Below are 26,990 nucleotides of genomic sequence, written 5' to 3'. Positions count from 1 at the left end.
CAGCTACACTCAACAGCTACTTTCACAAGTTTATTTCTGTGTCGTTAACTTGCCATCTTTATATTGTTGTTTTATCATTTTATACTCTTTTCTGTCTGTCTGTTTCTCTTTTTCTCCCTTTCTCTTTCTCTCTTGTTTAAGTCACAACAAAGACTTTTCATTTGGATGAAATAAAACTCAATGAGGTAGCTGTCAAAATAAATCACTTCTTGTATCATGAAGGAAACAAGGAATTGCCTGAAAGAAAAGGACACCAATTCTTTTTCCCCCCGCACAATCAATCAACTGCCTTTCACGTCTTTTCACGTCTTTTCATTCCTGCAGAACAATAGGTTTGATTAACCCCTCTAGAAAAGCTCATTACCCATTTCCATTACAAAGGTGTTTTTTATACGACACAAAAAAAACACACATCAGAAGAATATACTGTATTGATGCCCATGAGCTATGACAGACAATAATAGAAAAATGATGGCTGCCAGTCTCATTTTAAGCATCTGGGTTAACAAAAGGCCAGATGTGTATCCTGCATTGTTGATGTCAGTAATGTGTTTTTGATCATTGTGACCAGTCTATGAACTGGGAAGCTTGACACAGTTGCACAGTATATGAGTTGACACGCAGTCTGAGTTTAGTGTGTTTTATTCTCTCTGCTGATGTCTCCTCTGATGCCCACTGACATTCAAATCTTTTATTCTGCCTTATTTCACTTTGTAGATGAAGTGAACAGCAACAGTGGAGCTTCAATTATTATTTATTTATGTGTTTATTTTTATCATCAGACCCTGTTAGGGCATTTCAGGGATTCCATTGTTAAGCCAATTTAATTTCACCTCTTCAAGGGATACCTAGGAAATGGTTCAATACAGTATTTATCAAAGCACCTTATAAAGCAGATTAGTGTGTCTATTTTCCCATTAGTCGTTTGATGAGCCTGTGATGTGGAACCACATGGTGGTTGTGAAGATAACTGTATGTTCTCTGAAATGACCCCAAAATAATTTATTTACATCATGAAATGTGTTATGATGCAAAAGTTTCAATTAACACTCACATAGTTTTGCTACATCGGTTTTCTTCATACACGGGCATGTAAACGTATGCTTTTTTGGTGTGGACAGACTCGTGACATTAAAGAGTGTTTATCTCCATGTGTGAAATACAGACATAGGTTCGGGTTACCTTCATCTTAGTTTAGACTAGATTAGCTCAAAGATAGATATCCAGTTTACACCTGGCACTAACACCTAAATGGATACATCATCTGGATAATGTCATCTGATCTACAGGCCTTTGCATTTACACCTGTACTAATAAGCATTGTCATTATCTCCTTTCTGCCCACATTGTGATCAGAAACAGGTCAGGTCCAGTCTATCACAGGGTTGACATATAGAGAGAACGACCATTCACCCCCACAGACAAGTTTGAGTCTTCAATTTAATCTAACCTGCATGTCTTTGGACTGTTGGAGGAAACTGGAGCACTCAGAGAAAACCCATGGCGATACAGGATGAACTTGTAAACTCCCAAAAGGCCCTGGCCAGCTAACAAGGTTTTGCAGTGTATTCACCATAAACAATCAAAGTACAGATGTTAGCCCTATTCAGCATGTACAGCAAACCTGTTTTTTTCTCATCCATACGTGTCTCTCAATCATATGTCGTCCACGTCGTATGCACTCTGTTACAAACTTTAACGGCATCTCACCTAGTTGTGCCATCTTTTAAAAAGATACATTTTCTTCAATAAATGGGATTACATGTAATCCTTGCTCTTCTACAGGATGACCTCCTCCTTTTTGGCAGAATTAGGTTTCTTTACAGAATTAATTACTCTGAGGTTTGGGGCAGTGGATGTTTCTTTGTATTTTCAATCTCTGGATTCTTTTATGTCATCCCACACCAACATTAGGGAGCAGGATTGATAGAGAAGGTCTTATTAGTTCTGCTCCCTGTGAATATTGAAGTGTATAACAAAAAATAGACACACGCATAGATACACAAAAAAGCCTTAAACCATCTGTTTCAGACTGGTAATTTGATCTTTGAAAATCATTCTCCTTGCACAGATGACTGATAGTTGTAGCTGGAGAAGTGTGTTCATGTTTTTCCCCAGAAGATGTCTGGGATGCTAAGATTCTGGTTGGCACTATGAAACCATCCACACACTGTTTGATGAAGATGTCCGCGCTGCAGTCTTTAATTTACAGCTCAGCTTGATCAAACTGCTCATTTACAGAACTAATGAGAAAATGAACAAAAATTAAGGAATCATTTGGTTGTTGTATTTCATCAAGAAAAGAGGCTGCATTTCTTTTTCTGGTGCGGGTGATTATATCACAATTACCACACAACACGGCCCCTTTAGATGCTCTGTGAGGACGACAGCTCCCTTTTGGAATTATAAACATAGCATTGGAGGCGTGTTGCGTATCGGGGCAGTAAACAATGCCACCAGTGATCAGAGTTGTTTTTATTTTCAGCACCAGATTTCCTGGCATAATGCCTGGGTCACGCATCAAGAAGACCGTAACGAGAAATTGTGTTGTGAGACCACATAGCAATTAAAACAGGATACAAGATGTTTTTTTTCTAATTACATCACAATGGATTTAATCATAGCTGCATGTTTTGCAAAGCAACAGTGTTGCAAATAGCGTCAGGCTTGATCGTCTGTCTTTTGTTTGTGACAGGATGCCTCCCCCCCCCCGCGCCTCCCCCACCCCCCCACCGCTCTCTGGACTGTAATCAGTGTTTGAAAAGGCGCTATGATATGGGAACCAAACACTGGGCACATTAGGGAGATGTACAGAAGTTTAAGAAATGAAACAAATGATTCACTGTAGCCCTTTTCTGTCTGTGTGTGTTTGATTCCAGCATATAACTGTCTTAAAGGAGTAACAATAATTTACATTTAATGACCTTTTAAATGGTAACGGTAGTGGAGGTAGCGAGGAGGTACAGATGTCAAAGGCTCATTCAGAGCTTTCATACTCATCCACAAAGTTTGGAGGCTTCAAATAAAAACATACGCCAAGGAAGCTTTTTCTTAAAAGTTGAACCTCTGACAGTTCAAAAGCATTGTATTCTCTGACAGCTTATAGTGCTCCTATCTGAAATTCCTCTCCCCGACACTTCCTCTTCCTCCTTTGCTTTCAGCCTTTGTGAAAACACAAGGGCCTGACAGCCCCAAGCTGAACAGTGTGAAGTTTGTGAAATGGAAATGGTTTTGTGGTTACTTATAAACGTCTGACCACTTTATCTCTTACGGAGTGTGTGTGTGTGTGTGTGTGTGTGTGTGTGTGTGTGTGTGTGTGAGACATTGCTTAGATGTAGCTACATGTGGCCAGATTGTTAGATAGGCTGTATTTGTCTGAGAATCCATTACCACTGACAACTGGTGATCAGAGTTTGCTTTCCTGCTCAGTATGCAAATAACAAAGGACATCACTTCCACAACATTTCTGCACAAGCAGCAGAATGGTCCCCCTTGGACAGTGCAGGGCATGAACCACTGTTATGGTAAATAAATGTTGTCTTGTTTTCCTAGAGTGCCCAATATGTCCTGTATGGCATCTATGTTGCAGACACAAAAATTCCAGAATCAGTACTGCTAAAATATATTGAAGGGTGTCCAATTAAAGAAAATCTCACAAGATCTCACCCTACTGTAAGTGAAAACCTGAGTAAGATATTGGTGCTCTTCACCACCATCATCAATACATCAAATGAAGATTTATTTTTTTTGAATGGTGTTCATCCCTCCAGTCTAGTTCAGATACTTGTTGAATCTATAAAAAGGACAATGAAAGCTGTCCTGGTGAGGGCATAACAACATGAGCACCTGTTAGATACGCACTGTAGGGAGAAAAACAAGTGCAAGGATGTCATCTATCATGGCTTCCACCAGGCACATAGATGTAATTTAGCTGCATTTACCCCTTGCTGTTACATGCTACTACATTTGCACAGTCATTGTCCCAAGTTGAGTGTGTTTTTGTTATTTAATAGCAAAGACTCCTGCGGGCTTGAATCATTAGGTGCTTTCACGCTGCCCAATTTTCTTGCTCAGATGCCAGCTCGCTGTGCTGTGTGAAAGGTACCGAGCTGGAAAGGTGGGTCCTATTTGATCCGCCTCTGAGCCGGGAATGTTGGTAGTAACAGAAGCGTAACGAAGCAGGAACAGGAGTGACGTTTCAAGCTAGTCGCAGTCTAACTCTGAAAGTCCTCTGACTCTGGCTGCACTATATGGTTTTGTTAGGTCCTCAACATCCACTGGAAGTGTCTCTCAGCATTAACTTGTTTTTAATTTGTCATTTTTGTGCTTCTATACCTTCCTCACAGCTCTCTGTGAATCTGTTTCGTTCCATCGTCTTCAGGCTGCATATCCACAGGGAGCAGTTCAGAATCAGAGCATTTTGCCTGCCCGATTTTGCGTACATCTTTAGATTTTATTGATTTGGTAATCAGTGCTTGCTTTTGTGCTTCTTCTATGATTAAGTAGGCAGCATAGTTAAATGGTTTCTTTTTTGTCTGTTTTAACAGTGTTTATTGTTGTTTTATGATCGAGAGTCTGCACAGGATATTTTGTTTTGAAAATCGACTGGATAAGCTCAGGTAGCCGTGGCGTAGGTGGACTCTATGTGAACACTATGTGAAAGCACACATGGTTGCGGGTTTATCTCGCAATATTTTATTCAGTATGAATGAGCGAACACGCCAAATTGGCAGAAATTCTTTCCGTGTTTATCCAAACATTAATATAAATTTACCAGATCCCTCCTGCAACATAATGCATTTCTCCACTGTCCATTGAATATGTTTAATATTCTCAATATGTTCCAGTCACTGTTTAACAAAATACCCTGCTTCTGTATACTTTCCTTGAATCTCTGTGGAACAGCCAAAAGCTTTGTACTTTGTACATATTTTGCCAAATCATAGTGTTTAGAACTTACAGTACTGAGCATACAGCTGGACACTGGAAAAGTGGATTATGCTGTTGTGTTGTCAAAACTTTTCACTATTTGTACAATTACTTGTCAGCAGTCCATTTTAATAGACATTAATTTAAGTCACTGACCTCCCACACAGGAAGAACTATTTAAAGCCACCTTCAAGGCCAGTTTTTATAATCAAAAGATAGATCTTGGTTTGAATATTTCTTTAAGAAGAAGACAACAGTAATTAAATGTAGTCGAGAAATGCATACTCTAAGTTCTGACTCTACACACTGTGTTTGTTCACATGAAACCCACAACATCCCCCAGTACAATTTGTTTGGCTAAGACTGCGTTCCCAGTTGTCTTTTTAGCTATTTGTTATTAGATGACATGAGATAAATTTTCATGATTCAACAAGACGTGCGTCTTTTGTCACTTGTGTCAAATTCAGCGGAAGGTGCCATAATGACAGGCACAAATGATCCAAAACGATTTTATAGATCTATTTTCTTGAGGCATTGTTTCTCATATGCGAGTATGACAACCTAACCTATTCTGTTGCAAGGACATCATCTGTCCCTGTGAAGAGATTTTTAATAACCAAAACATTATGTAAAATACATCAGTATCGAATTCAAAGTCAATTTTGAAAAAGGCCGTCTAAATTCTGGCCCAGTAGTTTGGATTTTCATTTGATTTTTACAAATCTCACCTAAAGTCATCCATAAAAATCTTGACCTGAAGTTGTTTGCGTTTATTTGTGTGTGTGTGTGTGTGTGTGTGTGTGTGTGTGTGTGTGTCCATGTGTCTGAAAAGATGTGAATATGTCCTTGAGTAAAAGATCGGAACTGTGCTCAATGAAAGAACAGCAAGACTAAGGAATTGAAGACAGATGAATAACCCCTTACAGAAAGGTGGAATGTCATCACACATTTTCACAATGACAAAGTACCCATGCACCCATTATTTCAATAATATAAATGAAAAATATAACTATAAATTCATTCTTTTTTGGAGTTACTGTGTGCATTTGATGTTAGTTGTTTTTCATCCATTTTTACTGATTGAAGTGATTTTCATTTGGATTTTATGCATCCAATAGTTGTACATGTTCTGCTGACGCGACACAGTTCGCTGCAGTTTATGGTATATAAGCTCCTACTGTGACAAGAACAGCTCGGAAAATGCTTCTACTAATAGAAAGTGAAGAGAAACGTAAGGGAAAATGCAAATGAGCTGCTGATTATGCCCCAGAAAGAAAAAAAAAAAAATGAATAGATAAATAAATAAATTGTATTGTGCTGCAGACTATATTTTTGGAATCTGCATTTGATGTTGATATATTAAATAATGAGCTGTGTTAGTTTGCACAGTGTCTGGGCCAACATTGTGGTGAAGCTGTTTGTGAATGTGACTCACTGGAATGGGATAGATAATAAGCTTATATCACAGATCAGACCAATTAACGCAAAGGTGACAAGGATGTTCCAGAGGTGGTGCCGCAGATGCCGCTGACCTGTTGCATCCGTTGGGATGGTAGAGCAGAGTCTGAGGAGACTTGTTAAGAAGCAAAGAGCTGCTTCGCTCAGGATGCTGCATCATCTGCAATTGATTTTTCTCTAGACAGCACAGGGACCTGAACACACACATACTGTACTTCCTCACAGACATCCACGCTCTCGGCTGCCGGTGACAGCCCTTTCAGTGTCACATAGTGTCTTTTTTTTTTTTTTATGAGCAGAATATGTGTGTGTAATTGGAAGCTTTTGAAAGCAATTGTTTGCCAGATTGTTATATAACAGTCACCGTCAACAACAAAATTAATGCTTCAACTAAAATCTCTCATTTTGTAATCACAAAAGCGCTTTCGATAGACTGTGTTTGTGTGTAGTTGGCAGGTGAGCTTTTATTAAAGTTTTGCAGCCAACCCCAAGTAGCACAATGGTAGAGAGTGATGAATGCCCACAGCTAAAATCCAATACGATGGATTTGGTGGGAACAGCAGCTCTCGCTCGCTCAATCACACACCATCTCCCTTCCTCTCTCTTTTTCTGTCTCGTCCTCCCTCTACCTTGCTCCATCACACACACCCAGTCGCTCACCCACCAGCGGGGTTCCAGATCAGTCGTTAGTTCGTGCCGGATCAATGCTCTGTCATCAACAGGGGAGGCACGTTGCTGGTCTTTATAGGAATGCCTCCTACCTGGGCTGTCTTGTCGACTCTGAAGTGGATTCACCAGAGCAGTTGGTGATCAACAGCGACGGACACATCAGCTGTCTGCTGTTGTCTCCATTGTGCATGGCTGATCAGTGCTGAAAGATTGCAGCCTGCTGTACAGACCACTTAAAAGGCTTTGAGAAACAGCAGCATGAATTCAATAAGCCTGCACTTAATTACATTCACACAAGATTTGTATTTGATTCCAGTGTTGCTGCTTGGCAATGAGGGTGAACTGTGCTGATTTACTGTACAAATAAACGTGTACCTTATTGTGTTTAAAGTTTAACTGGAAGAATTATGAAAGCATGAATGAAGGAAACCTCTCTTGCCCTTGACATTGATTTGCACAATTGGCCTTTACAACATGCATATAAAAACGCTTTACACTAGCAATAGGTCTATAGTACATATTATAAAAACAACATAGAAGCCATATACAAAACACTGACTTCAAGCTGTAGTAAAATAAAAATTCTGGTGCCAAGTCAAGTTAGAGTTTGTTAAGTAGGTGGATGCTGCAAGAGACAAAGAGAATAATACCTATTTCTCTTTTCTTCCTGGACGTGATGTATGTCCACCCAGCGGGGGATAACTATATCTTCAGACAACAAAGGTGTCTGATGGATTTGCTTTGATCTTATGAGCAAGCTCATAAATAAAACTGTCATTTCATTGGTACCATACACCAAGCTGCTACCTGAACTCTGTTCATCTTGTCCTGAGCCAGAAAAACAACAGCATTTGCTGTTTGTAGGTGCTAAACATAATCGAATCTTTACCCAAAGAGAGCCAGATCAGAAAACGCTCATTTGGCATAATATTTTGGGACAATCACATGTGTCACTCCTGGAAGGAGTCTATTTTGTCATTTGGGTATCAGGACTTATTCTTTAGTTGCAATGCTTTCTCCCAACACTCCATGCAGCAAGTAAATGCACTCTGAATAATGATAAATTATAACTCTATTGATCTGTAAAAGCACTAACATTATTGTTGGCATTTAAATTCAGCTTATCATCAATAATATTAGAAAGTACTAAATATATTTGAGCATGGTCAGTGGTGTTAGCATTTATAAATTCTGTGTTTAAAAAAAAAAATCAATTATAATTATTTTTTAGTTTTCTCTGTTTTATTATTAGGACACCAGTTATGAAAGTAGTTTATCTCTGATCTTTAAATGTTCTCCGCATAGTTTTAGCTTAGTCTGGGTTAATGGCCCCTAAATTATGTTTTTGCATTAGGGTAGGTGCTAAGGTGGAAGTATATAATTACTGCACCATTTACACCATAATATACCACCAAACATTTTGTCTATTCAGTTTCAATTAAATTTTATTTTAATTGCAAAAATCACAACAGAAGTTATTTCAGGGCACTTTTCATATAGACCAGGCTTAGGTTTATAATATTACATCTACAGGGCCATGCATGTATAATTTTAGAGGTCTTGGACCTAAGGCTTGGTATGATTACTTTCTTTGGCGTGACCAAAATGTGTCTGTTACATCCAGAATCAGAAACGGTCAAGTACTTGAAAGTTGTTACTGAATATCTGATCAGATTTGTAATCTTGTTCAAATATTCTTTGTTCTCTTAGTACCAGATTTAAACACAAATTTTGCCAATTTTAGACTTGTCTGTAGGCTAATTTGTAGTGTGTATGTTTGTGTTTAAACAGCATTTGAGAAGGTTGACTTCTGTCAAATGAAAAAAAGGGGGATTCCAGAAAGAAGAAGTATTGTTTTGGTAATGGTAGAGAAATTCAGTTATCACATTGGCACTAGTCAAAAACACATCAAACAATACCCAAAACCCATTCCCAAGTTGGAAGAAGGTGGATTTTCATCTGTGTTGTAGCATAAAGATCGTACATAAAATCTTGGCTGAGTTGCTCCACTGCATGTTCGCATTACACGTGGATATCAGGTGTGGGTCTCGAAGGTTGCCATAGCATTTGATGTACCAGCTGCTCCTCTTTCCTATATGTGAGATTTTCTGCCAGTTATAAGAGTTGAATAATCCATACGATCACCAGCAGGTTCCTAATCCAAACATTGGCATTCATATTGTGAGGCCCTGTAAGAAGCAGAATAAAAATGGAGAAACATTAAAAAAGATAACAAACAAGCAGCTTAATGCGTGCCATAGCTGCAGAGCAGCCACACCTCATAGACTTGATGACGATGATGAGTAAACCTGCTGTTGTATTTTGAGTGATTGGTGCCTTTGATTCTTCCAGTGTCTGCTGTTTTGTTTGACTGTTGTTTAGCCGTTATTTTCATCAAGTACTGCTTGCAGAGATGTGATCAGACACAATGTCCAGTCTAGGTGCACAGTGCCCATATAAATAGCTTCCTTTTTTTTCTCGCATAAAAACAGCTATTCCAAAATGTGGCAATTCATCTGCCAAATGGTTTGTCATTCTGCACACTTTATCACAACATTCTCTGACAGAAACCTGCTTGCACAGAAACAGCGTGTAAAGAGCTAGACAAGTGGGCTGTTTTGTGTCTGAATGACTGAAGCCCTGAGCTCAGTGCCGCCATCCCAGCCGTGTCACTCATAACATAGACACAGCACAGGCACAAAGAGCTCTTTAAACACTAGCCACAAGCTTGTCATCAGGCTGCCTACAGTTGATCACTTTGACACAGTTCAATACTGTGTTTTTATTGCGAGTGGCCTTGAAAATGTGGCTCTTTAAGATGAACTGTCATTCCTAATAAAATACTACTGTGGACCACTGTAGATCAGCTGAAGCTCGAGATTGATGCATAGAAAAGGACACATCATTTGTATCAGTGCAGTTGTGGCTTTGGGGCGTAGCTACTTAAGTTTTCTGCTTCTTCACATTTAATTTTGTTCCTGTTGGAATACTAATTCAAACATTTGCTTCGTTCTTCCCTCAAATTCAGAGTCCTGAGAGAGAAGGCTGGCATTTGCGTTGATCAGTCATGCACTCAGATCATTCCTTCTTCCAGGTTCCAGTGTGTGCCACAGTGTCAATTAAACCTGAGTTCTGCTGTGCTCTAGCGGGCTGACTCTGTTTAATGGGGCTCCACGCAAAGAGACTATCCATAATAGAATTAATAATGAGATGCACTTGCGAAAAGGGCTCAGTTATCATCACCATCTTATCCACAGTGAATTCTTGCTGAGCTGTCTCGCTCTCAGAAATAAAACATTAGAAGCTAACTGGACAAAACCCCAAGCCTGGCCATAAAACCTAGTTTTCATGGTGCATTAATTTCCAATGAGACCCAATCCTACCTGGCTTCCTGGTGATTAAAGCTGATTGTGTGTGTTTCGGTAGGGAAGGGGAAGTGTGTTGTTGTAAAGTTACAATTCAGATCTATCACCCGTGAGAGGAAAGGAGCTGACAATGAGCAGAAGGTTTTATTAGTGCACTCCCTTCTGCTCGGTGCCACAGAAATAGAACAGAGAGAAGATGAGCGATACTGCTGTGGAAGAGAAATCTGTATTCTGAGATCAAGTATATAAAGTAAAAGATAAAAGATATTTTCATAAAATAAATGAGAAATTAAATAAAGGAAAGCTTAACAAAATTGTCACTGTTCAAAATGACTGAAGTCAGGTAAGAGTTTATTGAGTGGTGTGTTTATATTTCCAGGAGTAGCAACAGTGGACGAACTGGACCATTTTTATAAATAGCAATTGTCGCAGGGCTGAATGGACAAAGAAAAGAGCGTCACCCACAGAAAAGGCCATCAACAGAAAATACAGAGAATAAACATCCAATCACAGTAATTTAACACAATAACAATGCCTGAAGTAAACATGTCAAACAGGTCAATACAAAAGAAATTTTATTTCATATGAATATGGCCTTAAACCTTTGACACAAAGGTGCAGTGGATGACAACTTGTCATGTAAATGCTCCTTCAGTTAAATGTCTTTTTCTAAATGTGAAAAAGCTTAAAAAAAGCACAGTCCCCTCATTCATTTGAGGGCAGAATGGCAGGGGTTACCAAAGCAGAGGCAGAAAACTGCAGGGTCATCCGGGAAAAATAGATAAGAAGACAAAAGAAAATGATTAAATAATTGTCGCTGTGAATCCTTTTCAGATTTGTAAAAGACTGCGTGCGTGGGAAAAAAGTTTTTCTCAATTGTTTCATCTGTGAGTGTCCAAAAAAATATATTTTACATATATATATATAGCTCATACATGTGACCAATTAACGCACTTACATTAGACACGAAACTAGAAACAAGATATATATGTTCTTACAGCATTGCTCAGCATTTTGCACACACACACTGTTTTATCTGATGGCAGTATGTTTTCACAACTAACATGAGGTGACATTATAGATTTCCTGAACAGTGGGCAGGCTGTGAACAAAGTTGTTGTGCTTCCTCAAGGGGACTGAAAGAACGAGTGATTCTACCCTCAGGCTATGTGTGTGTGTGTGTGTGTGTGTGTGTGTGTGTGTGTGTCTCCTTGTCAGCATTGTAGGTGTGTGTTACTGTGGCTATTGATATGGGTGTCCCTTAATGCACTCCTGCCCACCGTCCAGGGTGAGTGACCAGGGCAGTTTGTGGGATTGAATCCAGCCAGGTCTGCCCAAACACCAGGCTCTACAGCAGGCTGAGGGCTCTTTTCATTGCCCCCTGTCTGTCCCCGAGCATGGCTGCTGCTGATGGGATCATGGCTGTGGATCACTACTGCTAATAACAATCCACACCCCTCCTCTCTCTAATTGGCAAGGGGTAGTGCCTGCTTCACACTCATAAACACAATACTTAATTGCCATGTTAGCATAGCCGAATACCAGTCATTTTGTGTTGATACAGCAGGGGAGCATTGATTTATTTTTATTTTTTTAAGATTTTGCTTCATGGTAGTGCTGAAACAATTAGTTGAATCATTTATTAAGCAAAAATGCCAAACATTCTTTGGTTCATCTCAAATGTGAGGATTCGCAGCTTGTCTCTGTTTTATAGAATTGCAAATGGGATACATTTGGGTATTGGACTGTTGGTTGGCCAAAATAAACAACAATAATAATAACTCATCAATATATCTGATTTAGAGATACTAAAATAAACATTTGTATAATCACTACATAAAAATTTTACTCACACCATTAATTATTCTTTGAGTATTAGAAATATTCAAGTAAATATCACAAACTAGGGATAGCAAGATATGGCTGTAATACTTTTTGTTTTTATTATTACAGCCATGCAAACAGTATTAATTCAAACTTCTGGCTGATAATTAGCTGCAGTTTTGTTGTTATTTTGTTCTGTGTTTGTGTTGCATACTGTGCACGCTGCTGCCCCACACCATGTATCTCTGAAGCTTTGCTCATCATATCACGTGATATGTTTTGATCCGGGCTCTCTTTGAAGTCGGATGTAATAAATTTGCTCATCAATTACACTGTCTGGCTCGGCCTTCTGTGCGTGTTGTTTGGTGTCCGCTCCAGTTAATTAGAACAGAACGTGTCGTGTCGTCCTTGAGATAGCAGCTAATAAGTGCGAGCTGTCTGAATCGCTGCCTCATAATACCTGCTTTGCTCTCCTAGCAGAAAGGAACATCATACAGAATGGAATGGTAATCCAGTGTGTGTTGCAAATAACGCACAGCAGTACTCCTGCACACATCCAAACGTCGACAGGGCAGCCTCACTGAGAGGTGACAGCCCCATGTTTTTGGACCTCACATAAACACACTGTTGATATGTGAGCTGGTTTAGGATTCCTTGGCTGGTTTGTGACATTCCGACTCCTTGGCTGTTTAAAGTGAAGAGATTGTCTTAAGCCACTATCTTATGTTATCGGCTGTTATCAGCCCAGTTTCATTGCCCTGCTGTGTCTGTAACTCATCACAGAGGCATGTTTAAAGCATTTAGCAGCCCACACCACACACTGAAAGATCTGAAAGCATGCTAGGTCCTGAATTAAGCCCATACAGAGACCATAGCTGTCCTTGAATGAGATAGGGGGCGTCTCAGGCAAAATTATCTTTTGTGTAACTGCTAGAGATGCCCTGATGTGAGTTTTTCCCAGCCAATAATAATAACAGATAATTGTATGTTGTGGTTTATACCAGTATGATAACAGATAACATTATAAATGTGAAGAGGGCAATTAAGGCAAACATTTGAGACTGACTGCATTTTCAGTGTCATTTGTTATTTTCTCTTTTAAAGTGCTAACAGGCAGCACAGTACAATTATTTTGAATTCATGTGCCAGTGACATGATTATACTTGCAGTGTTCATTCACAGTCACAGACTATCTGCACTCTGCAGCTATTTACATTCAATTATTATATTATTGACCATAATTATATTGGCAGATATAACATGTATTCCTATTAATTAGACTTATTACTCTTACAATATTGTAAAAATTGAGTCTGTAAGAATGACTACAGATTTTTTTTCATTGCATTTATTTTATCAAACAATAAAAACCAAGTCAAATGACAAAAATCTGAATTGGTGGACATTGCAACCAATTTGAAATTGGATTATTTTCTTAATAACTTGTTTACTCTTTAAAGTGTCATGCTATAAGGACCACAAGCTCTCTGAGGTGTCATCTTCCAATAGCTTTAAATAGTTATAAAAATAGTTTTTAAAAAACGCAAAGGGATTCAGTTAATATGTAATAAACAGATTAAAGTTGTAAATCCTCACATTAAAGAGTCTGGAACCTACAAATGTTTAGCTTTTATAATTGATAAATTAGTCAAAAGATGAATAAGTAATTAAAATGGTTAATTGTCCAATGATCAATACATTGAATGCTAAAATAGTTGCCTTTGCAGTCTGCCCTTTGCAATTCTAATCAGTTCTTATTTTTTAGTAAAGAACACAAGAACAAGAACAGAAGGCTGCAGCCCCCCCTCCCCTCAACTGGCCTTTTCTTTGTGACCTTTGGCTCTCCAATTAACATCCTCCACTCAGAGCATCAGATGGCCCTCTTTTGTGGCTTTCAAGCCAGAAATGTGTTGGCCAGACCTTTTGTTTGAGTGGTTACTCATGTCTCTGCCTTTTTGTTCCCTAATAGCCCATCATCTGGGCACTGTCCCCCTGACCCCACGCCTCTGACACATTGCTCTGCTAAATGACAAAGAAAAGGCCATGACTTTCAAGACTGGAAATGTACAAGAAATTATATCACTATGTTCTGAATACTGGATGCACTGAATTCATTAATACGTTGTGTTGAACTTAACTGTCAAATTTTAAAATGGTTGAGTTTTAGTTGGTTTACCAGAAAATAACAAGAAATTAAAGTGTGGGAGAAATACCTACTGTATTGAAAACTCTGCCCATTAAACATAACTTTAAAAGAAAACAGTTGATTCATTCTGTAAATAATAAACCAAATAAATCAATAAGTAAGATAATTATTGCATAGCTGCTAATGTACACATTTGTACATTTCTTATAAACTACACTGCCTCCATTTGCAAATAAGACAACAGCTTAGTATTACCAGGATGGGACCCAAAAAGACGACTCACAGACCAGGCCGGTAAAGTTAAAAGTTCTGTTTTACTCTTGGTCAGAAACAGGGAAGGTCAATACCAGACAGGAAAGTAAGGTAAGTAAGTAATAAATCCAGTTAGGGATCAGGCAAAGGGGCAGAAGTCCATAAAGCAGGCTGGGTTCATGCAGGTAGGCAGAAATGATAGCTGGACCGGTAAGTTAAAAGCACCTAAGACGATCTGGCAGAGGAGGAATGGGAATGGGCCAATGTATTCTGCAAGGCTAATGGAGAAGTGGGGACAGGTGTTCAGGTGGGCGGGGGAGGTCAGGTGAAATGGCGGGAACACAGGTTACTGCAGGGCAAGAGGGAGTGGCAAGATACAGCATGGGCAGAGAGCAGATAGGAATTTGGAACAAGAATTGAAGGTTGAATGAATGCATTAAAATGTACAGGCTGTTGATTGCTTCCAATGAATATCTTAAGACGTTATCAACAGCAACTAGATTCACTCTTTAAGTAGCAAATAGCTTTTCTAAATTCCTCGCTCAGAGCATGGTTGTACAACAGTGCTTGATGCTTCATTATTGGCATTTACAGAAACTACTTTGGGATTGGTTTGCCTGTGAGGCCCACTACAACCCGTTCTCTATAATGCGTCTGTGCTCAGTCTGTAAAGTAACTCTCTAATGTGAAACTGGTGCCCCAAATTGAACAGTCTCTTATTCCCTGAGTTCTCTGAACTAGTTGGGTGAGCTAAAATCAATACTGGCCCGGAGGCTCCCAGTTCATACCATGGAACTGTATCAGGTAGACACAGAGAGAAATGCAGTCAATAAGATCACATTATGGTTTCTGTGTGTGTGAATGAAGGTGTGAGACTATGGTTGACAGTGCCAAGTGAAATCATAATAGAGCTTCTGAGGGCCAGACAGAGTGTGTTATTACAGACTATGGATGTGGAAAGGGATAAAATGGCGGTCTGTTACAGGTGTGTGTTTGAAGTGGAAGGCTAAGTTTGACTTGTGTTCATGTGTGTGTACGGCTAAGGATTTCCCAGTGTATCTCCCGGATCAGAAATGTAATTGTACACATGTGATAGCGTAGACGTGTATGTGTGTGTATGAGATAAGATAGAGAAATACTGGAGCATCCCCACCCTCAGCAGAGTCTGCCAATCAAACCATATACTGTAATAATATTGCAGTCTCATTTGACATTTACTGACCATAAATAGGCCCTTATCCTTCAATCAGACTCCTACCCTGATTGTTACTGTTACTACAAGTGGAATCTAATTTGGGTAAACTTTTACAATAGACTGATCATCGTCTGTTTAGTGTGGTTTAGCTGAAGATATACAAAAACCTGGCCATTTAAATCTTAGGAATGAAAAGCAGGTTAACCAACTGGAAATAAAGTGTTGTTCATCAGAGCTGGTGCTGCTTCAGTTTTGTTTGAATAGATCATTGTTTCTTTATGCAATCTGTTGAAATTTGTCATCCACTCACAGTTTTGAATTTAGCTGTGTTGTCACTAGAGCTGTTACATTTTCATATTTGCACTCTAAATAATGACAATGCAATTAATATTTTCATGTGCTTTTGCTATCTTGTATCCAAATTCAGAAGCACATCCTCATTTGTGTCTTACAACAAAAAAGGAAAGTTGCACAGATGAAATATTTCTTATTTACCATTACCAGCAAAATTGTTGGTAAATCAATCCCACTAGTAATTAATCAAAAGTTTGATTGATTTAACTGATTCGAATGAAACTCTTTGACTTCAATTACAACTGCTTGGGTAACTTAATGCTATTAGCCGAATTTGAGAGAATGAATTATGTAATTTGAGGACATGATATATTAAGTCAAGGGCACGAGTTATTAATTTGATGGAACAAATTATTAATCAGTAAACACAGATTATTAGTTACAAGACAACAATTACAAACAATATAACAGTTATTAGATACAAATGATTAATTTGTGTGTACAAATCATAAAAAGATTCTACCCTTGATCCCTGCCTGGCTGTGTAGACACAACAATCTCAACTCAAGGTCTACTTACCCACTTTCAAGTTTTCTCAGTTATCCATAGATGCAACATCAGCTGTGCCCCAAACCACAGTGTCCAAAATGAAAAACGCATTGACCACAGCATGTACACTACTCTCTGCTAACAATTCCATAATGCAATAGAGGTGAAAATTACAAAATTACACTTAATCTTGTTGGTGATGATGCAAAATCTCTAGTTCTGCTGTGGAGAAATCTATGGAGTGTCTGTTAGGGAGTAATGAGTGAAGGAACGGGTGAGTGATTCTGGACACTGACATAGCATCTATGTTCCTGTATGAGCAAAATGTGCACATACACATCAAGTGTCTTTTTTTCTCCGTCCTCCGTGTTTTGCTGTCTCTTCTCACATCTCATCTTGCTTGACAGTCCCACAGCTATATGAGTATATCAGATGCCGCCTTCCCTCAGGCACCATAATGCCTTGATTCCAGAAAGCCTCTGATTTGATATCGGACATAAGCAGACAGCGCCTGCCAACCTCACCACCTCATCAGCCCTGTCACTCATTGCTGTCTCCAAACACACAAACACACGCACATACACACACTGTTTTCTCCAGTCTAAGGTCAGCCCTCCCTCACTCCTATAGAAGATCCTTTCTCCAGTCGTGCCTGCCTTCTCAAGCATGAGTGAAGCGACTCAATAACAAGAGATACTTGCCACGACCCCTCCGTCACCCTTTCTTTCCAAGAAGAGAAAGAAAAAAGATCTCCTATCTCACCCTGTAACCATCTTCATGGCACATTCCTGCATCCTTCCCCCAAGTGTGTTGTCTACATGTTCAGCCCCATTCCCTTGAGACTCTCATGAGGCCCCAGTTGGCCCTGCCCTCCCCCCCATCACAGTGAAGGCATTAAAGAGATTGGTGGGGTTGAGCTATTGAGTTGAATTAGACATGGTCAATGTAGCCTTGGCCGGACTAAACCCCTCAGGGCAAGAGTGGGAGAGGTTGAATAGGATGGGAATATGTTAGCAATATGCGTCCGTGGGGTGGTTGTCGGCGTTTATCACGATGTTGTAAGGTTGGTTTGATTTGTTAGTTTGATTAAACAGAGGCACATGTAAACACGCATGCTGTACTGGACATGGTTTTTTTTCATGAACTTCTTTAACTGAGCAGAAACAACAGTGAGATAAAATGACAAATGTGATATTAGCTCTGCTGCAGTTTGTTCTGGTTAAAAACCTGCTTGACTTGACTTACACTCGGAATTGTTTTGTGTTTTTGGTTCCTTGAGGAAACAGGTGTTTTTTCCTTCTGTTGTAATTCATCGTGTGTGCGTGAGAGAGAGAATTCCTGTGAGCTCGTGGATGAGGAGGTATTGGTATTCCTGTGCCATGCACGCTAATGATGAGCGCTGGGAGGATCGCAGAAGGCTCTGTAGGAACAACACATTTTTCATGCACTTAAAGCTCTGGAGGGGCTTAACTTAAAATCCTGCTAAAAGATGCTTAACAATGATGTCTAATCACTTCTAACGAATCAAAGAAAAAGGGAAAAGATTCCTCCTTTGGGAGCTTTGCTGCAGAAATTACCAATTATATTTCTTATCCGCTATCTGTGATGAGGAATTTTTCTTAAAGCAACAGACAAGGATTTTCTTTTTCACCCGATGGTCGCACAGACTTCCTTCCTTGTCCCGCTCCAAAATGGCATAAAATCTGCAGTTCTTTAATGCAGGTGGAAACTGCTTCCCAATAGGACAGAAGCTGTTTAATCAGTGTCGTAATAGATTCTGATGAGACTGGGCTCAGGGAGATAGAATTGAGTTGTAATTAGGGGTACTCCCCATGCAGACTAGGTTGAAATGAAGAAACAAACAGCCAGAAAAGGTGCAGTGGACTCTGGAAGCTCTTGTTCCATAACTGTCTCTAGAGTGATGTAAGAAAGAAATGAGGGGACAGAACATGGGTAATAATAGGAGGAGAGGCTTAAAAATGCGATCGGAGAGAAGATTTTATGACTGCCACGAGTAGGATCGACATACCTGCCGAGAGGCCCTGCTGCCTGGAGGAATTTGATGTGCTCTGACAACAGCAGGGATGGAAAAGCAGTAGTTATGACCCCTGTCTGGCCTCTTTCCCTGAGTCTTTTCTTTAGCTGCAGGTGAACTGTAGCACTCGGAGCCAGGGCTTTCATGCAGAAGCTTCCTCTGATGCCACAGTTTCAGCTAAATGAACAAGTGGGAGAAGAGATTAGATTTATTTATGGCCATATTTTAAATCCTGTTTCTCAATCAGCAGGACATCTACTTACTACTGACCTGAAAAACTAATTTAGAATTACCTCCATTCATGAGTCCCTATAGCAATGCAACAGCCTTCTCTGCCACCTAGGAGATGACAGGTGAGTTGGTTAACTCATTGTAGCTACAAACATATGTTATGCACAGTACATGCATATATATTATGACCTGATTTTAATATATATCGCCCAAATTTGCCTACTTCAAGTGTTCCATCATTTTAAGCACTTCACTTCCTCATACCGTGTTGCATCAGTGGGCAGTTCGCCATCCAGCTCCCCCAGGGAGACTGAGACCTGGTTCCCACTGCTTGGCTACTAACTTGCCGCTCTGTTGCCATAGATACGCGCTGGCATTGGCAGGGACTTGTGAGAGCCTGTGCTCAGGAAAGGTTGAGATGTACTGGCCACAATCTGGATTAAGAGTGAAAACGCTATACATTGTGTATGTATCTTGAGCTTTCCAAAATTATCTCAGCACCAAGGCACTGTGGTCTTTTTTATTAAAAGCCCCAGGGATAAAAAAAAAAAAAAGGGTTTTATTGCTTTGGGTTGTTTACAACAGGCTGCACCATGCTAAAGCATCCCGGTGAGATATTAATGCAGTACACCTCAACAGGAAATACACAGCCTCTAGCTTTTAAACATTTAGGTCAAACTGTGTGTCACAGTACCCAGCCAGAGGTGAGAGACAACTACTCAAATAGTGTACTTTACAGCTACTTTATGTTATTTTCAGACTGTATACTTCTTTTAACTACTACTTAACATCACAGATTCTGATAGCACATCAAACTATGTGAAACAAGGTATACAAACTATAATACAATGCTGACAAGTATGTGCAAAAGATTTGTTTTATATTTTTTGTATATTGTAAATTTTTTCTGATCTCCTTACTTTTTATATATTTATATTACTATTTATGTTAATTCATACCAAGGCAAATTCCTCATATGTGAAAATGTACCTGGCAATAAACCCAATTCTGATTCTGAAACATTAGAGAAGGTGGTAAATATCATAAATCTCTAATGTGTCAACTATTTTGCATGTATGAATAAAGTCTTGTTTTAAGACTTTGTTTTAAAAAGTTACTACAGGTTGCATAACTTTCTCAAACTGTTAAGTTTTCTTCAAATTCTTCAAATTATAAACTTAAAGTAATAAATATAACTTGATTAGACACTTTTTGACCTTTAAGTCCAACTAAAATGAGCCTTCAGTCATCCCCTTTTGCAGTCAAAAATAATGTGAACATTACATACAACATACATTAAATGTAGATTTAATAGTTTTATACTATTGGAAGAAGAAAAAATGTCTTTGGGGAAATATCAGAAACACTCCTTTTCGGTCTCAGCAGCTGTAAGTGTGTGTCTGTGTCTGTGTTTGATTTACAGCAGCTGGCAGGCTGAGCTCCAGAGTATGGTTTAAAATTAAACAATTTGACTGGCTTTACGGAAGGTTCACTATCTATGTAGCTGGAGTACTAATGGCAGTCTGACAAATGAATGCAAAAGTGGGGACGCATCATTAAACCAAACATACAACATTTTTCCTTTCTGTGTTATTATTTGTTCTCAAAGGAAAACACAGGACATGTGATTGACAGAGCTGATATGTATGCTGAAGCAGAGGGGGGAGAAAAAAAACCCAATTTCATTTCGGTTGGACTTTAAAACTAATAAAAAAGGATTTCATGAAAAGAACGACATTTCAGAAATACAAGATTAAGATGTTTGAAACTACATTATCTTTTATTTCAGCTCAATTTACGGCCCTAAAAAGATCTGCAAGAATCTGAAAACATTGAAATATAATTATGCTGCTTTACACATGATGGTGAGGAGCTCCAGCAGCAGGTTGTAACACCCCCACCCCCTCATCACACATCCCTCTGTGTAGAAACTGAAACTTTTTGCAGCTAATACTACTAGCTGCAGGACCTTTACTTTTGCATTTTGTTCATACTTTTTTAAAGGACTGACTAATGTTTGTTTATTTGTTATTTTTCATTTCAAGTTTATTAAACGGGGACCATGCATAATAAAACGTTGACTTCAAGCTTGAAATCTGATGCATTGCACAGAGATATACATCAGCTAATTTCCATCCCCAGTCCCTGGGAAGGTGTGTGTGACTGTTGTGTTTTTGTTTGTTTGTGTTATTGTGTGACTTTGGTGTTTTAAAATGCCAGATTCAGTCACACAGCAAACTAACGGATCATGGCAGAAGTAGAACAGAAATAAAAAACAAGCACTTTTAGTGGACGTACTGTGACGGTGGGCTATCTCCATAACGATTATGTTGCAGCTTGTTTCGCCTCTGCCAGCTCTCGCACAGTACTCAAAAATTGTTGTCCCTATTAGTCACTTAGACATCAAAAACATGGGAAAACAGGGTACATGTTGAAAAATACCAAACTTTCCCTTTAAGGCAGTAAGCCTCACTCTTCAGCGATTACAAATATATTGACAAAGAGACGTGCCTGGACATCTATTAGTCCAATCCACACAAGAACCCTGTAAGTCCTCAGCATGTAGTGTACCTTTAATGGACTCAGGGTGCTCAACAGAATGTCTGAATGACTGACTGATGGGTAAACAGTGGCTCAATGAGTCTTTTTAAAAGCTGTGTGTATGCCTGCATGTGTGTGTTTATGGAGACAGCTCACCCAATGGTATGGATTGTCTCAGTTCCTTCCTGACAAAGATGTTGCTAATCCAGAACACAGCAGGATAGGAAATTGGATGGACTGTATCGGGCCTCTTTGGAGTGGCCTTGAAGAGCCTGGTGTAAATACACACATACACACACACACACACACACACACACTTAGGAGAGGATGTTGGCAGACAGCATGTGTCAGTTCTGCCCACTTGCTGTGACCCAAGGTGGAGTGTGGCCAGCTGTCCATGGCTGGATTTTGCCACTTTTCAGAGCTGTGTGTGTGTGTGTGTGTGTGTGTGTGTGCGTGCGCGCATCTGGGTTTGCTTGAGTGTATGACATGACTTTCTACAGACATTTTTGACATCCACGCACCTAACCTCATCCTGCTGCTGACAGTAGGTTTCCTCTGTGTGTCCATGCCAAGATAACTCATCCACCAAAGTCTAACTTACAGCAGAGTTCTGGTCATCTGTCATGATCTCCTGCCCTGCCTGCTCTCAGTCCAGCTTTTAGACTAATGAGAGGATTTGTAGAGTCAGCCTTTGACTTTCAGGACTCAGTGATATAATGTGAATTAAGCACCTGCCAACTCCACTCCTACAGATGACAGACATAAAGAAATGGTGGTGTCCTACTGGGGAAAATTCATACCCTGTAAGCGTAATGTTCACCCAGGAACCTTAATCGTATGTCAGCCTCCATATGTTTCATGTCACACTCTACTGTCAGGTATCTTATCAAAATGATAACGTCAAAAAATTATACATGAATGTAGTGAGTCTGTGGAAGGAATGATTTTCTATACCATTTATACCGAGTTAGCACTCTCTTTAATGTTTCTGGTTGTATTATTCTGCTTTGTGTCAATACTAGGCTTACAGGACTTTCTGACTTTTTGATCAATGTGATAATGTGCCTTCATTTTTAAAGAATGGATACACTAATTTCAAATCCAAAGACATGCGGCCTAGGTTGATTGGTTGATTGGTGACCCTAAATTGTCCTTAGGCATGAGTGGTTATTTGTCTATGTGTGGCGATGGACTGGCGACCTGTCCAGGGTGTACCCCGCCTTTCGCCCGATGTCAGCTGGGATTGGCTCCAGCCCCCCACGATCCTGTACGCAGGATAAGCGGTTGACGATGGATGGATGGACAATCAGGAGATGCTAAAATTGGGAACATATACTTGCACTTCTTGTACTTAGTTTTAGTACTTTTTGAAGTAGGTCTCTGTGCTATTTAAATATAAAAAAGACTAAAGAACTTTCTGGCAAGTAAATCAAAATTAAGACAAGAGTCAATACTGAGTAATAATATAGTAATAAAGCCTAAATGAAGGTTGAATATTATTAAGAATATGCGCAATGCAATGCACTTACTGTCATTTGCGTTCAATTGTAGTGTTTCAGTTCTGTCCAGCTGATAGAAACCAGACCGAGTGCGGTGTAGACAGAGAAAACTGTGCTTGACTTTTGAGTCATGTGATCTCAGAGATCACTCTGTTACACACAGAGACCTTAAAGAACCTAATGACTAAATGGTAAAGAACATGCATGTAGAAGGTCACATGGGTGGTCAGGTGACACGCTGAAGCTGGAGTATTATGAAGGGAACCTAGTGGACAAGTGCTGTACCACTGGGTCTACAACAGTGGTTGTTAATCGTGGTGCTATGGGACCGCTGGACACTGCAGAGGTCATCTCCTCCTTCTCAAGCCATACATAATTATCTCAATCATTACCCAATCAAAAGCTGGAACATACAGTGATTTAGCTAATTCTGCTAATCAAATGTTGGTAAAGCAGGTAAAGATGGGAAAATATATATACGATTTAGAACCACTGGGTTTTGAAAAACAAAGAAATAAAACTTGGAAACATACATAAAAACTAGGAAGGGGTAGAGTCAGAGGCATGAGGAGGAGACCATGTAGACGTCACAATGGCATCATGCATTTTTTTCTCAGCTCGATGGCACACTCCAACATTCGTGTTTGCTCTGTAAACCACAAAGAACTCTTTGAAAATTAGACATATGCCTGCAGGAGTGGCATAAACTTGCTATATCAAGTGGCCTGTGTGATCTGTAGAGGCTTGCCCCCCCTATTATTATGACATTTAAGTCTGGAGTGCAAGTTAAAATAAATTAAAGACGTACTGTACGCGCATGATCAAAACAGAAGCACAATACTTAAATGTATCTTTATTAGTGTGGAGATAACCTGATGATGCCTTAAAATGCCTGATCTGACATATGACATTAGAATGATCAGTACCAGGTTTAGAGTATGGGTCAAACACAAGCGGCCTTAAACTATTCAAGGACACAACAAGAAGCCTGTGTGTGAGCATGGATGGATATGGAGCATGTATGCCATTCACCTATGCCTACAGCAACACACCAATGAAAATCTTTGGATTTTTATTTTTTTATTGTGAATGTGGCCTAAGACTGAGCCCAAAAACCTGTAACACATCCAGCCTGGCTGAGTGAAGTCCAGTGCAGAGTAGTTTGAATACTTCCACCTGTTTCATCAACAGTGTGTTTGTTGGCAGTAGCTGGGGGCCTGTTGACTCCACTGTTTTGTAATGACAAACATGGGCACTCTGTGCATTTGCCTAATTAGTTACCAGCTGTAGTGAGAGGGATAATTGATTGCAGGGCAATATGGTTGATTTGCAATTCAACCAAGCTAATAATTTGTTATTGATTGAAGCATTAGTGAGGAAAACACTATAGAGAGATGTAACCCAGCCAAAGTGCTGCAGAAAGTTGATGCTCTCAGTTTTTAATCTACTTAAATGATATTACACCTCGCTAAGCTAACATCGTAAGGAGCGCAGGGCAGGAGATGATGAACTGCTGGTTTCAGCTCAGCACTGTAGACTCATATGTTATGACTGGAGGGGATTACATTTACTCAGGAAGCATGAGAGTGTCTCTATGTGTGTTTTGTTCAGGATTCGTGTGTCTATCTGTCTGCTGGCTGGACCTGCTTAAATAATGCTTGAATATGGAGGTCAGAGAATGACTGGATATTATTCATGTGCTGATATGCATCACACATTTGCAGTGAACATGTTTGTTTGTATGCGTGGGATTCAAAGCAAGCAGTTGTGTAAACATTTTTCTCCAACAGGCAACAAAATTCATTTTGAGTTCATTTCTGCTTCATTGACTTGTGGAACCCTCTGCCTCATTTAGCGGTCCACTACTGCATTCAACTTTCTAATTTTAATCAGCCATTAAATTAACTCCCAAAGTTTAACAGCACATTTTAAATAATTATCTCGAGGTCAGAGGTTAGGTATTTCTTTGAGATGGCTCATTGCTAAAGCAAAAGAGTTTTCTTGGCAGTTTTTGCGTTCTGTGTCCTTTACGCCCTCTACCTCTCTCGCTCTCCTTTTTTTTAACCTGTATTTTAAGTTTACTCAGCTTTATATCTCGTCTTTCCAGCCACCCTCTAGTTACCTAACATCCTTGCTTTCATCCCACGGTTATGTCCTTTTTACCAAAATTTATACCTTTTGCATGACTTTTTTTCATTCTCTTTCTGTTCCTCTATGCTGGATTCAGAGTCGGAAGCCCTCAGGAATTAAAAGTTGAAGAGAAGAAATGATTTTGAAGTGACTCAGAGAGAGCTTATTTTCTTTGTAGCCAAGTGTAAAAATGTTGCGGTGAGGTGCTGAAGTCATCTCTTCTCTTCTCCAGCTGTATCCCGGAGGCCCACCTTGGCAGTTAGAGGAGAGGTCATCACCATGACAGCGTCCTCGCAGGACTCCACCCCCTCGTCTATGGCCGTCCTCTTCCTCCTCCTCCTCCTCCTCCCTACTGTCTGCACACAGAACTCTGCCGTCCCGGCAACCCCAACCCCGTCACCGTTTGACCCGCTGACCCAACCAGAGTGCATGAAAAAAGAACACCCAAAGGTTTCCATCCAAGGTCAGACATCATTGATAACCTGTTGTTTTATGTAAAGAATCTGATAATGCTATACTTACTATGTTTACATGGACACAAGAAAACAGGTTACTGAGAGAATGCAAGTAATGATTAGGCTATTTTAAAACCTGCATTTGCACACAACTTGGTAGTAATGAGATTTATTTTTTGTCTTTACTTTTGTCTACTGTTGAAAAATTTGTGGTTTATTTTAAGATTTTACATTTATTAGATTATAAGAGAGCACTTCAGCTGTTGTTACCGACTTATTATGACTGAAAGAAGCTGTTTATGTGTCAGTTTTAGTTGGACTTAATATTTAATTATTTGGATCCTGGGACCCAGTTCTTTAAGTAATGATGTTGATCTTGTAGAACTGCTGCTGCTGCAAAACCTTTTCTGACATGTACATTCACTCTTACAAAAACCCTCTTTGAAATCTGGGTAAGTGTAAATATAGCAGAAAAATTAGGCTCTCTAGCCAAAATCTTACTGAGTTAACGAGGTTTCTATAATACCTAACCACAATTTACAGAAACTGGATTTCTAATCTGCAAAGCCGGTTATGCATGTAAGTGCATTTAAGTACACTGACTGCCACCATAATGGTTATATAATCCTGTGTATTATTTCATTTTTTTTTTACACCTTGGGTGTATTTTGTGTGTGACTCTGCCCCTCTTAGATCATAGTGACATCACTGAAAATCACTGGATAAGAAACTGTAAAATTAATACCTAGAGTTTTTGTTGTAAACAGCATTCACATTTTATAAACAGACTTCCTGCTTTGACCAACCATACTTGTACCTTGACCTACATACTGTAGTTGTGCATGCACAGTTTTGTACAATAAGGGAATACTACTGATATTTCAGGTTTAGATCATTTGGATAAACTGTTGGCTATCGTTGGCAATGTTGCAATATAAGCAGTTACAATGTACATAACATAACAGAAACTATGAAAATAAGAGTGTAATAAACCAGAATTATCCTTAAATGTTGAGGTACTCGTATGATCTTATGTCAAGGAAAAGAAGTTTGATTTTCATATCTGAAACTTTTCAACAGTCCAAAAAACAAATCATGAGTAAATGTCAGATTTTGGTGTCAGGTCCAGGGCTTCTTTGGATCATACAGAGAGGAGGAAATTCTGCTTCAACAGTATATTGAGTGAAAAATAATATAATGAAGCCAGAAAGGGCTCAGCTTTTTCAGTGGTCACGCTCCAAATTTACACCTAAACACCCCATAGCAGAAAAGATTGCTGAGGGTTGCCAAAAGGTTCTCTGAAAGATATAGGTTATCAGTAACTGAAGTGGAAGCAGAAGGGATGGACTAAATTTCCAAAAAAGCCACACAATAAATTCAACATTACAGTGTGATAAAATTGTTATAATAGGTGA

The 26,990-nt window shown here is 39.4% G+C and overlaps 1 protein-coding gene across 4 annotated transcripts in view; it reads left to right on the top strand.

Annotated features, from left to right (window-relative positions):
• The window catches only part of sema5ba (sema domain, seven thrombospondin repeats (type 1 and type 1-like), transmembrane domain (TM) and short cytoplasmic domain, (semaphorin) 5Ba), a 167,453-nt gene that overhangs the window by 46,288 nt on the left and 94,175 nt on the right, over nt 1-26,990 (top strand). For all 4 annotated transcript variants that reach the window (XM_038721085.1, XM_038721084.1, XM_038721083.1 and 1 more), the window contains one exon: nt 25,353-25,583. In XM_038721085.1, coding sequence (XP_038577013.1) covers nt 25,400-25,583 — 184 coding nt within the window. In that variant the 5' untranslated portion in view covers nt 25,353-25,399. The remainder of the gene's footprint in view (nt 1-25,352; nt 25,584-26,990) is intronic.

Source organism: Micropterus salmoides, unplaced genomic scaffold (genome assembly GCF_014851395.1).
Source record: "Micropterus salmoides isolate LMB-PRFRI ecotype aquatic unplaced genomic scaffold, ASM1485139v1 Ms_hic_scaffold_15, whole genome shotgun sequence".
Classification (NCBI taxonomy): Eukaryota; Metazoa; Chordata; class Actinopteri; order Centrarchiformes; family Centrarchidae; genus Micropterus; species Micropterus salmoides.
Note: the sequence above shows the minus strand (reverse complement) of the source record. Positions and strands in the feature narration are given on the sequence as shown.